General features: G+C 41.5%; 1 protein-coding gene across 1 annotated transcript in view; it reads left to right on the forward strand.

Annotated features, from left to right (window-relative positions):
- The window catches only part of arhgap24 (Rho GTPase activating protein 24), a 170,827-nt gene that overhangs the window by 20,804 nt on the left and 135,763 nt on the right, over positions 1-14,260 (forward strand). The window contains exon 2 of the mRNA XM_061876545.1: positions 8,035-8,253. Within this exon, the coding sequence (XP_061732529.1) occupies positions 8,047-8,253 (207 nt within the window). The 5' untranslated portion in view covers positions 8,035-8,046. The remainder of the gene's footprint in view (positions 1-8,034; positions 8,254-14,260) is intronic.

The following is a 14,260-nucleotide window of genomic DNA, read 5'->3' on the forward strand; positions in this document are numbered from 1 at the left end:
GGTGAACATGCACTGTCTCAGAAAGAAGCCGAGGAGCCAAGCTCACAGCTGCCTTTTTTGACAGCTGCTGCAGGACGACGAATAATCCACTGATGTCTCCGGTAAGATATATATTGCAATTTCCCCATCCAAAAACATGCTGGTTGACGTAGAGAAAACATGTTTGCTTGACCGCTCTGTGTTAAAGCTTCACAACAAACAAAGAAACACCGGCTGTGTCTCGGTGCTAAAGACAGCTGCAATCCACCGCTTTCCACCAACAGCATTGTTCTTTATAGTCTCCATTATTAAATGAACAAATTGCAAAAGATTCAGCAACACAGATGTCCAAAATACTGTGTAAAAACGAAGAGTATAAACGAAGAGTATAAACAAAAACTCACACAAAGGCAGAACTATGGACATAAAACAAAACTTGCAAACTATGGCATGAATAAAGAAAACTTACTTGGATTGAGAAAAGAGCATGAAAAAGAGCAGCATGGATCATCAGCATGAATAACAAGGGTGTATAGAGGGTGATGTCGCCAGGCTGACTGCCTGGCAACTGCAGGCTTAAATATTGATGTGGTGATTGACAACAGGTGCATGAGTCCAACTGAATCAGGTGCGTGACATGAGGACAGGTGAAAACTAATGGGTTGTCAAGGAAACAAAGCAGGGAGTGAAAAAACAGGAACTGACAAAATCCAAAAACCAAACAAAACATAGCCAAACTAAACATGATCACCAGGACATGACAGATTCCAATTACCCTATATTGCCATAAGTATTTGGCCACCTGCCTTTACTCACATATGAACCCGAAGCATACTTGCCAACCCTCCCGTTTTTCCCTGGGAGACTCTCGAATTTCAGTGCCCCTCCTGAAAATATCCCGGGGGATCCATTCTCCCGAATTTTTCATTACTTCCACCCGGACAACAATTTTGGGGGCGTGCCTTAAACACACTGCCTATTGCCTCCTTTACAATTTGCCGTCACGTCCACTTTTACCTCCTTACAAACAGCGTGCCGGCTCAGTCACATAATATATATGGCTTTTACACACACATAAGTGAATGCAAGCATACTTGGTCAACAGCCATACAGGTCACACTGAGGGTGGCTGTATAAACAACTTTAACACTGTTACAAATATGCGCCACACTGTGAACCCACACCAAACAAGAATGACAAACACATTTGGGGAGAACATCCGCACTGTAACACAATATAAACTCAACAGAACAAATACCCAGAACCCCTTGCAGCACTAACTTTTCTGTGACACTACAATATACACCCCCGCTATCACCAAACCACAACCTCACCCCCCAACTCCGCCCACCTCAACCCCGCCCATCCCCCGATCTCCCGAAGTCGGAGGTCTAAAGGTTGGCAAGTATGACCTGAAGTGCCATCCCATGGAATTGTCCAAAATGTTTTGGTATCCTGGAGCAATCATAGTTTCTTTTTACTGGAACTTAGGGGCCTAGCCCAGGTCCTGAAAAATAACCCCACATCATAATTCCTCCTCCACCAAATTCCACACTCGGCAAAATGCAATCCAAAATGTACCGTTCTCCTGGCAACCTCCAAACCCAGACTCGTCCATCAGATTGCCAGATGGAAAAGCGTGATTCATCAGTCCAGAGAAAGCGTCTCCACTACTCTAGAGTCCAGTAGCGACGTGCTTTACACCACTGCATCCAACTCTTTGCATTGGACTTGGTGATGTAGGGCTTAGAGTCAGCTGGCCGGCCATGGAAACACATTCCATTACAGTTCTCTGTGTACTGTACGTGGGCTAATTGTAAGGTCACATGAAGTTTGGAGCTCTGTAGCAACTGACTGTGCAGAAAGTCTTTGCACTTTGCGCTTCAGCATCCGCAGACCCCTCTCTGTCAGTTTACTTGGCCTACCACTCGGTGGCTGAGTTGCTGTTGTTCCCAAACTCTTCACTTTTCTTATAATAAAGTTGACTTTGGAATATTTAGGAGCAAGGACATTTCACGACTGAATTTGTTGCACAGGTGGCATCCTATGACAGTTCCACGCTGGAAATCACTGAGAGCGGCCCATTCTTTCACAAATGTTTGTAGAAACAGTCTCCATGCCCAAGTGCTTGATTATATACACCTGTGGGCGGTCCAAGTGATTAGGACACCTGATTCTCATCATTTGGATTGGTGGACAAATACTTTTGGCAATATCGTATATATGTTGTATGGTGCTTAAATATGAAACCAGAAAAGTCCAGGAGACCTATTTGTAGTATGTCAGGATGAAAGTGATTAAATCAGGTATGTCCAAAGTGTGGCCTTGGGGCTACTGATGGCCCACAGCTAGGTTTTTATTGACCCTTGAGATGTTCCAAAAAATAAATTGAATAATCAGCAATTAAGTGTATCAGATGTAAAACTAATATCTATTTGCTTTGTCAACAATAAATAACCCAAAACCAAAGATAAAGGGTTTTGAAAAAGTAGTTTAGTATATATTGATGTGTATCAATTGCTTATTTATCAATTCATTTTTTTATGTATGTATTTATTTTATTTGTTTTGTTTATTAGTTGTATTTATATTAAACCGGTTCTAGCTGTCACGCCTGTAAGATTATGTTTTGGTTTTTGCCATGTTTGGTCAGGTTATGTTTAGTTTTTTTGGACATTTAGTTCTGTCTTGGCACTTCCTGGTTTGTTTTTGTCTCCATGACAACTCTTTAGTTTTTCACCTGTTATGTCACGCCCCTGTCCTCAGTTTTCACACCTGCTTGTAATTATCATAGGTATTATTTAAACCGGTAGTTGCCAAGTGTTCAGTCTGGCATCTTCACCCACCCTACCCATGCTGTTCCTACCTTCATGCCCTTGTCCACAGTTCCTTGTCATGTAAGTTTTTGTTTATAATTCATAGTCAATTGCCTTTGTGCTAAGTCTTTTGTTTATGTCCATTATTCATGCCATCGAGCAAGTGTTTTTGTTTCCCGTTTGTGTTTCATAGCCTAGATTATTATCCCCAATTGAGCCTGTCCTTGTTTTCCCTGTTTTGCATTATAGTGTATAAATAAATTTAAAGATGTACTCACATTCCCGTCTCGCTCGTGCTGACTTCCCTCTGCGCCGGGGAAACAACCTCAATCCGAGCCCAAGCCTGACACTAGCATCTTTAATGTACAAAATGTATCAAAGAGGCCTCCCCACTTTCTTTAATTTATTACGATGAGGCCCTCGGTGGAAAAAGTTTGGACACCTCTAAATAAATATACATACATTGTAAATGCTTACAATGTATGTGATCCATCCATCCATCCATTTTTATACCGCCTGTCCCTTTTGGGGTTACGGGGGGTGCTGGAGCCTCTCTCAGCTGCATTCGGGCGGAAGGCAGGGTACACCCTGGACAAGTCACCACCTCATCACAGGGCCAACAAAGATAGACAGACAACATTCACACTCACATTCACACACTAGGGACCATTTAGTGTTGCCATTCAACCTATCCCCAGGTGAATGTCTTTGGAGGTGGGAGGAAGCTGGAGTACCCGGAGGGAACCCACGTAGTCATGGGGAGAACATGCAAACTCCAAACAGAAAGATCCCAAGCTTGGGATTGAACTCAGGACTACTCAAGACCTTCGTATTGAGGCACATGCACTAAACTCTCTCCAACCGTGCTGCCAATGTATGTGATAGCGATATGCTGTTAATTTGTTTGAAAAAAACGATTTTCTTGTTTTTTTTCTCTCAGGAAAAAAGTGGAGTTTCTGAGAATGTTTTTTATTATCTCAGTATGAGAGATGCTACCAACGCCAACATCTATTAGGTTGCGTGTAAGGTTTGGAAATCACCACGGTAACCTGACCGCAACTTTTATTATCATCCTATTTCTTTATTTATTTATCTTTTATATTTGTTCCACTTGTTCCCCTGCAATTGGGAACCTTGCTTTAAGCTGCATCTGGTCCTCATCTGGACCTGTGGCTTGCTTGGACTTGCACCAAGGCGAGCTCAGCCAGAGACTCGATGGAGAGCGTGGCGAGACTTTACTGCTAATGTCAGCAAGCTTTGAACAACAGTTGCTGAGCACTGCAGCCGTTCAAACAAGGTTATCATATCTTGATTAGATTCAGACTAATAAGATTCTGACGTGTTGGTCGAGGCAATGCAAATGTTTAACCCTAAGTATTTGATGCGCCATCTTTTTCAAGACCCATTTGTAGAAAGAATAGGCGTATTACCCTATTGTTAACAGGTCTTTGTGCCATCGCTGCATCTCTTATGCCACAGGTGTCAAAATCAAAATTATCAACATTATTTCATGCGGCCCGCGAAAGCCTGGAAATAATATCCAGCAGCGCCAATAAAGTATTTGATTTTTTCTTACTTAACAGATCAGTTATTTCCATTTTGACGGAAAAAAAATGTGACTGTCAAAAATAACGAGTTAACTCATGCGAATAATCACAAACCAATTTCGCAATAAATCGTGTAAGTACAAAGATGAATTATTCTGACTGCACACGTTCCATTATAGTAAGCGAGTAATAATCATGATTAATCCAAATTCAAAAGTAATTAAAAGGTGTAATCATTAAAAAGCACTAAAAATCTACAAAATGGAACTGCATTTGAAAAAAAAAACTTTAATATTATCTAATAATGCAACAGATGTATTATAATTCCCAATAGAGTTTTGTTGAAATTTAAATGAGTACTATAATATCTGCATGATTTATGATTTTAAAGCAAGTTATCCATCCATCAATGACATTACATATAATGGTAAAAAGCTGGCAGCTCATTCGCCAGAATTTTACCTTAAAAAACTGTGGTAGCATTTTTCCAATTACAGTAATACACTGTCAAAACAACAACCATGTATTTTCACAGTAAAAAAACATTGATATAATTTTTTTCATTCACAGGGGCTTCACGGTGGCAGAGGGGTTAGTGCGTCTGCCTCACAATACGAAGGTCCTGCAGTCCTGGGTTCAAATCCAGGCTCGGGATCTTTCTGTGTGGAGTTTGCATGTTCTCCCCGTGAATGCGTGGGTTCCCTCCGGGTACTCCGGCTTCCTCCCACCTCCAAAGACATGCACCTGGGGATAGGTTGATTGGCAACACTAAATTGGCCCTAGTGTGTGAATGTGAGTGTGAATGTTGTCTGTCTATCGGTGTTGGCCCTGCGATGAGGTGGCGACTTGTCCAGGGTGTACCCCGCCTTCCGCCCGATTGTAGCTGAGATAGGCGCCAGCGCCCCCCGCGACCCCGAAAGGGAATAAGCGGTAGAAAATGGATGGATGGATGGAGTAATGTACTGTAAAAAACATTGTACATTTTATGGTAAAATTGTGGCAACTGAGCTGCCAAATTATTATTGTAAAATTTACAGACTTTTTTTTATAGTGCACGTAAAAAATATATTATAATTAAATGCATCATCAATTGTGTAATAGTATCAGGAGGCGAATCCATAAACATTTATATTCATATATTATATACTGTTACAACCGCACCTCAGAGGGCAGCAATAACTGTGACATGGCTCTCAATAAGAACATGTTTGACACCCCTGTCCTTTGCTTATTGGTGTTTGTGTTTATCTGACAGCAAAAAAGAGCTTTAACTTGCCTGGCGAGAAGTCGTTTTGCGCCACCTGGCTCATGTAGTTTCTGTTAAAGTCCTCGTAGGTTTAGTGTCTAGCCCTTCTATCTTTCCTCGTTAAAATCCCTGTTGCTAGGAGCAATGAGCTTAGACACCAGAGTCTTGTTTATTGATTAGTGTCCCCACCTGCTGTCAACACTAATCATGCCCCTATTATATGCCCGTCTCGCCAGTCACTCAGCGTGGGTTCAATGTTTGCTCAACTCGACCGTTTGCTTTTCAGGTTTGTAGTCTATACTATGCAAATAGATTTAAGTTTTGCTACAGTTACCATCTATCCATCCATCTTGTACCGCTCGACCTTTTTGGGGTCACAGCCAATGTAGCGAGGTTGCTTACATCAAAGCTACAAGCTACAAAGACAGAAAATGGACTGCGAATCCAGGCCACAAAAATGTATTAGAGAATACAATAACCTGGATCAATGAATGAGAACATCCATACATACGGAGAAAATCCATAATAATTAGTTGGTGTTCATATGATGAGTCACAATTGGATAAGGTTAGGGCAAAACATTACATACTAGCCTAACAGGGGCAAGATAAGGCAGGTCGTCGAAAATCATAACTGTCACACACTCATGTCACATGACGACAAGGAAGTCAAAGACAGAGTGAAGTGAAGTGAAGTGAATTATATTTATATAGCGCTTTTCTCAAGTGACTCAAAGCGCTTTACATAGTGACACCCAATATCCAAGTTACATTTAAACCAGTGTGGGTGGCACTAGGAGCGGGTGGGTAAAGTGTCTTGCCCAAGGACACAACGGCAGTAACTAGGATGGCACAAGCGGGACGCTTCAAGCTGACGACTCCAAAATAAAAAAAATTAAAAAAAACACCCATGTGCTTGGCCATCCATCCATCCACCCATTTTCTACCGCTTGTCCCGTTCGGGGTCGCGGAGTGTGCTGGAGCCTATCAGCTGCATTCAGGTGGAAGGCGGTGTACACTCTGGACAAGTCGCCATCTCATCGCAGGGCCAAATGTATTGTGTTTAGAGAAAACAATGCCCAAATCTTTAGTTTTTAGTTTTTTACTCTGTAAACCAAAACGACAACTGCTCTCTTCACCTAAGACAAATTTAGTAACACACATTAAGGTGAGTTGAGTTCATGAAAGGTTTTGCTGCACATAATCATTATCAACTGCTGCCAAACATCACACAAGTTCATTGTTTTTTGTCAAGATATAGATAGATGCTGTTTTTTTTTTTTTTACTGTAGGCAGAAAACATGAATAACATGAATGGGCCAAAGAAAAGGCAAACTAAAATAAATGCATAGAGTGGGATGCCCTAGAGGTAGTAGTAGGGTGTCCCCAACTAAATGCCAGATGGTTAATAGTAATGGACCCTCATTGGGTCCATAACTACACGCTCAATTATATTACCATTGATATTATAAATGTGGACCCATATTTATAAATTCTGTTAAATGTAGCTTTGATGTGGCAAGCTACTTTTGCCATGTAGCCTGTAGTGTAGCTTGCTACAATTCTACAAGGATAGCTCCCCCTGTAGCTTAGCTACATTTAATCAAGTGTAACTTGTAGATTAGCTTACTACATTTTCCATCACTGGTGACAGAACCCCCAGCCACAAGCAACCGGGCCCCCACTAGACCAACCCTCAGGAGAGCATTGCGGGGCCAGCCCTCGGCCGCCACACTCAAGTCGGCCGTAGCATGACCGTCCAGCACGGGGCCACTGGAACCAACCCTCCCCACCCCTGCAGGCACACCGACGATGGAGATCGAACACGACAACACACAAAACCGTTGTCCCAGCAACTGGCCACCGCATAACACCGCAGCATGACACACGACATGCCGAGGCGCCACCACACACCCCGCACGGGGACTAGACCCGGCCAGCCCCCACTGTGCAGGGCATCTGGAAGGAGTAGGCGGCGGTACTTAGGGGTCACAGACACGCAACCTGGCCGCGAAAGCCCGGAAGGCCGACCCCTGTGGGGCAAACAGGCTCCAAGAGCGACACCAGTCCCCAACCCCCAAAAATTATTGAATAGAAAAGTTTTTCTTTTAAATTAAAAATAATAATTAAATAGATACATTACACACATATATACACATATATATACAAACACGTACATAAGTAATCCAGCCTCGGAACCCACCGTCTACCGAGAATCAGCCACTCCCCAAGGGCAACCACCGACAAGCCCGCACCCAGAGGCATCTTTGGAATCACAAACACTTCACCTTGTCACACCATACCAACATGTTCATTTGCATATCCGGGTCCTATTTTCAGGTCAATATAGTTATTCGATCAAACTGGAAAGTAGTCTCACAATGAACTCCTCTGGGATGCTCATTTTTGCATTTGTTCAAACCTACACTTGTTTTTGACTCTTGGCAGGTCTGAGTTTCCATGATGGACGACCACTCCCATGGCAGTCCCCAACACGGTGGAGGCCAGGCCGGCCTGGAGTCCCCGCAGCAAGGCAGGCAGGGAGTCATCAGGTGCGGGTGGCTCAGGAAGCAAGGAGGCTTTGTAAAAACCTGGCATAATCGCTGGTTTGTCCTGCGAGGGGACCAACTCTTCTACTACAAGGACGAGGAGGAGAGCAAAGCTTTGGTAAGACTGTCCAAACCGAACCGGTCGACTAGACGTTACACACTCTTTAGTTTTAACATGCTTGAGTGGTACTGGGAGTTGTTAATGAGAGCTAATTAGTCCACAAGCGTGATTGGTCCAGTGTGATTACGTAGACTCTTGAAAACAAACAAGGGACTGGATATAAAATTACGCTACCTCGATGCTAATTTATATTGGATTTTCCATATACATGCTACCAATTAGCATTAGCAATTTTACATGGCGATTTAAACACTTGGAGAAAGCATTCGACCGTGGGGATTGCTCAGAGAGTATGGGGTAACGGACTGTCTGATTGTGGCGGTCCACTCCCTTGTATGATCAGTGTCAGAGCTTGGTCTGCATAGCCGACAGTAAGTCGGACTTGTTTTCAGTGAGGGTTGAACTCCACCGAGGCTGCCCTTTGTCACCAATTCTGTTCATAACTTTTATGGAAAGAATTTCTAGGCGTAGTCAGGCCGTTGAGGGTATCCGGTTTGGTGGCTGCAGGATTAGGTCTCTGCTGTTTGCAGATGATGTGGTCCTGATGGCTTCACCTGGCAGGGATCTTCAGCTCTCACTGGGTCGGTTAGCAGCCGAGTGTGAAGCGACCCGGATGAAAATCAGCACCTGCAAGTCCGAATCCATGGTTCTCGCCCGGAAAAGGGTGGAGTGCCATCTCAGTGTTGGGGAGGAGACCGTGCCCCAAGTGAAGGAGTTAAAGTACCTAGGAGTTTTGTTCACCAGTGAGGGAAGAGTGGATCGTGAGATTGACAGGCGGATCGGTGCGGCGTCTTCAGTAATGCGGACGCTGTATTGATCTGTTGTGGTGAAGAAGGAGTTGGGCCGGAAGGCAAATCTCTCATTTTACCGGTCGATCTACGTTCCCATCCTCACCTATGGTCATGAGCTTTGGGTTATGACCGAAAGGACAAAATCACGGGTACAAGTGGCTGAAATGAGTTTCCTCCGCCGGGTGGCGGGGCTCTCCCTTAGAGATAGGATGAGAAGCACTGCCATCCGGGAAGAGCTCAAAGTAAAGCCCTGCTCCTCCACATGGAGAGGAGCCAGATGAGGTGGTTCGGGCATCTGGTCAGGACGCCACCGGAGCGCCTCCGGAGAGAGGTGTTTAGGGCACGTCCGACCGGTAGGAGGCCACGGGGAAGACCCAAGACACGTTGGGAAGACTATGTCTTGGGATCCCCCTGGGAAGAGCTGGACGAAGTGGCTGGGGAGAGGGAAGTCTGGGCTTCTCTGCTTAGGCTGCTGCCCCCGCGACCCGACCTCGGATAAGCGGAAGAAGATGGATGGATGGATTTAAACACCTCCAAATTTAATAGTGAAAACTTAAACTAAAATACACGTTACACTTAAACAGCAGGTATGCAATTAATACAATACTTACAGTATTAAGGAGGAACTGCAATTTATTTTTAAAATGTTGCTTATCATTTACAATCTTTATGAGAGACAAAAACACATGTTTTTTTTTTAGGATTTTAAATATGTTAAAAACAGTTGAAAGGAGCTGCAAATGGGAGTCCCCGTTGTTGCTTTCAAAGCCTACGCTGCAAGTCTATATATGATATAGCGACATGCAGACACATTCATAACAATATGTAATATGTGTAATGTTTGCTGCTTAAAACTTTATTTTGAAAGACTGTATCCTTACTGCTGTAACAGACAGTGACGTGCGGTGAACTAAACACCAGGTGAGGCATACATACTTTTTTTCTTCTTTTTTTTTTTTAACTTAAATTCATATATGCAGCTCTAAGTAATTGTTGATTTAGGTTGCACATTAAAGTAACAGAAAAAAGGGAGTTATTCGCTTTCATAAAAACGTTATCATAATGATATTATGATATGATAAATGGTTCCAAAAGGTATTTAATAAAGTTGTTATGAAATACTTTTTGGTCCAATTTGCTTTTAACAAAATAAATCAAGTATTGTGAGTGTATATTACCTTTCTTCATTTGTATCTGAAGCAGCAATAACTATCCTCCATGAAAACATACTCTGTATGACCACATTCATTTTTTCTTAAAGTCCAGTTTAGAGAAATATTTCATCTTGGATACAGTACATATTTTTCCGTATTGGCAGACACATTCATTTAATTTAATTTCATTCCAAAAAATTAAACAATATTTTTCCATCTGACAAAAAACACCCACAAACGCTGGCTTACTCTAATAAAAATGCCATGTTTGTTATAAATACAAAAAAAAAAAAAAAATGCTGGCTTCGCTGGAGAGACCTGTGTCTGCTAGCTTGAGTGCCACCACTTCTCCCAGTGTGGCGAGTCAGAGTACTGCTGAGGCACTGAACTGCAAGTTGACAATATATCGCCCCCTACCTTGAGGCAGAAGTACATGCTGCCTCATGGGCTGCCTTTTCCCCGTGGCAACAAGCATGCGCCCCCTCGCACGCACACGCCCAATACACACTGTGTGTAGCCGAAGAGGCACCGCCTGTGTCTGCCTCACTTCTCATCTGCTGCATTGTTTTGATCAGGAAACATGGAATTTCCGCGATTTTGACCATGAAAATGATCCACACCAAAATCACATAAAAAAAATAAACCAAAAGAGAAATATTAAAACTTTTTTTTTTTTTAATACTTTGTTTTGGAAATCTCATGGTTAAGGCACCTGGTGGCAGGTGAGAAATTGCCTTACTTGCCTCCCCTGACAGCACGTTACTGGTAACAGGATGTATTGTGTTTCACTAGCCGGAAGTAGCGGAAAATGCCGTGTTCGACAAAGAGGTAAAAAAAATTTAAACAAAGCTCCCGGGCTAACCTGAGAAATAAGAGTTTTCTACATCCATTTATTATCCAGATTATTCTATTATACTTCTCGTGTATAACTAATCACAACATGGTGTCAGAAGTGGGATGTTCACCAGCTTATCTAGTGTCGATTCCCTTGTCGAGTTATTTTAACATTCACAGGAGTATCTCAGGGCCTGTCAATCTACCGAAAGCAAATGTTCACTGCTGTTTATTTGGTTCCAGAAATAACCCACTTAAATACTGCAGCACTTTTGAGTATACTGATGCTATATGGTGTGCCGATGTTATTTGCACTGCTAAAGATTTACAGTATACTATGACTCAAATATTGTGGCTCAGAATTGTGTTTAAGTGCCTCTGTTTGATTATCTCCATATGCATGTCTTATTTTGTTTAAGGCAGGGGCGTCACTAGACCTAATACTGTACTGGGGCACACCTGGGGCACAAATAATTCATGTGAGCGTGCAAAGTTTGCAAGCAAAAACATTTTTATTATCATAAAAAATACATAAATAGTGCTTTAAACTATGAAATCATATTAGATTATGTTGTATGGATCTTTGATTAACCACCTGAAATTAACTAATGCATTTGAGCTACTTGTGCACTTTTTTACTCCAGACTTCTAAACTGCTACTGGTAAAAGCAAAAAGGAAGGGCAATGAATCTTTTTGAAATATTTATTGCAGTAATCATCTGCAAATTTAACATTTACAAAATTAAAACAAAAAATAAAGCACCCCAACATCTCTGGGTTCTTTTATATTATTTAATTTCCATTTATGGCAATGTGGCTAATCCTATTTCAGATACACAAAACTGTAAAATATACACAAAACAATAAAGCCACAGTAGTAGAATAAATGAACAACTGTTGTGTGTCTGTTCAGGGAATCATTTTCTGAGAAGTAAACTGTAACGTCTCGTTTTCATTTTTGCAAAGTGGTCAATCACTCTGGACAGACATGGAAATATTACAGTAACTGTTATACAGTTGGCCAGTGGTTCCCAACTGCTGGGTCGTGACATAAAAGTGGATTGTGTGTCATTTTCAGTGAGTTGCAGTCAGATGTGTGCATGAAAAAGAAAAAAAATTTAGGGAGAAAAAAATCAAATTGTGGCAACAAAACCAGATATTTTCAGCCATTTTTCTAGTGACTATTAGTGAGTATTTTAGCAAAAGGCAAACCGACTAACAAGTTGGAGGCAGACTCAGGACAGACATGGAAATATATTTTTAAAAAATCTAAAAGGGGCAACAAAACACAATATTTTCAGCCATCTTTCTGAAAACAAATACAGAAATGTTACTATATTTTCTGGAAACAAAACCAGATGCTTTAGCTGTAGCCATTTTTCTGGTTACAAAACAAGATTATTTTAGTCAAAGTCACACCGATTAACAAGACAAGTCTACTGTGCTATTTTTCTGTGAAATAAACTTGTATGATTTAAGAATTTGGCTCACGACTTGATGATATGGAAAAATGTTTTTCTTCCCGAAGATAAACCATTTGAGAAGCACTCAACTCACACATGCTGACTCCAAATCATCATTGATGCAGAACCAGCAGACAATAACCAACATTATGTTTCATGTTCATTGGAAATTCCCCCGACAGCTCGTACAGCAAATGAATATGTTTGTCTTGATACAAGGAATAACGTTAGCTAACTTAGCATCAACTTAAGACAATGATGTTGCCTAGCTAGCTAGGACTTCACTTACAACTCTCATTCATTTTGTCATGAAGGTTTTTGTCATGAAAAAGGGAGTTTTTCTGGGTTGGTGCATTAATTGTAAATGCATCTTGTGTTTTTATGTTGATTTAATAAAAAAATAAAATACAATAAAATAAAATAAATAAATAAAAATTAGTAGCAATCGAGCCACGGCCCGGTACCTGATGGTTGAGGACCACTGCTGTAGTCTATATGCTACTGCCATTTTTAACTACAACTGAATGCAAATCTACTATATAACACTGTACAGTGCAGTACTTGCAAATGAAACACAGAAGTGTAAGAAAACAAGTGTTAGATGTTAAAATAAAAAATATACATTTTTTTTTGTTTAGGAATTAACATTTATTAATACATTTAAACACACGCAAAAGTACAGAAAATTTGTACCGTCGCGTACCGGTTTTGATTCCCAGGCACAGAGATTTGGCACTGTATCGCTTAAAATCTGAAATGTACAATCCATCCATCCATCCATCCATTTCCTACCGCTTATCTCCTTTGGGATGGCAGGGGGCGCTGGTGCCTATCTCAGCTACAATCGGGCGGAAGGCGGGTTACACCCTGGACAAGTTTCCACCTCATCGTAGGGCCAACACAGATAGACAGACAACATTCACACTCACATTCACACACTAGGGCCAATTTAGTGTTGCCAATCAACATATCCCCAGATACATGTCTATCATATTTAAAGCTCACTTACAAAGTTGACTTGTATATTTGGGTCTAGAACAGACTTGAAGGATTATCAGATGGCGCTAATTCGAGCCTGGAGCTCAGTGACTTATACAGACATCTCTTTAGTGACCGTAACCAGGCAGCCGCTCGCAACGAGCATGCGAAGACAGAACAAAGAAGCGGACAGACACACTTTGCTTCTCCTGACCAAGTGAAATATGGCAAAAATGAATTCTTGGTTGGTTCCACTTGTTTTGTTCTGCATACTCTTTTGCTTTCAACACCTCTTTTACCATGGAGATGAATATACTTGTGTTCAATATCATTTATTTGTACTCTAATGATTCAATGAGGCAGCATAAGATGATTTAGTTTGCGAACCCAACTTTGCAAATATGTTGACATTATTGTTTTTTAGCTCATCTAAGAGTTTTCCAAAGTCAGTACAATATGATTCATGAACGTTATTGGTTCTTGAACAGGGTTTGTGAATATAAAAGTGTGTAAACATGAATAATGGTTCCAGTCTCGACAAATGTCCATATTTTTGTCAAAGTTTGTATACACTTTCAGCAAAATATAAGTCGCTATACAGTACTGTATGTCAAACAAACATAACAATGGGGTGATACATCAAGATGATATTTAATAACAAATTCAAAATAACAACTAGCTGAATTGTCTTCCTCCTATGAAACCACCTTGCGGACACACGCACGCACTGTCTAGACTGACCATACGTCCTCTTTTCCCTGGACATGTCCTCTTTTGCGGGACT

This window comes from Nerophis ophidion, linkage group LG17 (genome assembly GCF_033978795.1).
Source record: "Nerophis ophidion isolate RoL-2023_Sa linkage group LG17, RoL_Noph_v1.0, whole genome shotgun sequence".
Taxonomy (NCBI): Eukaryota; Metazoa; Chordata; class Actinopteri; order Syngnathiformes; family Syngnathidae; genus Nerophis; species Nerophis ophidion.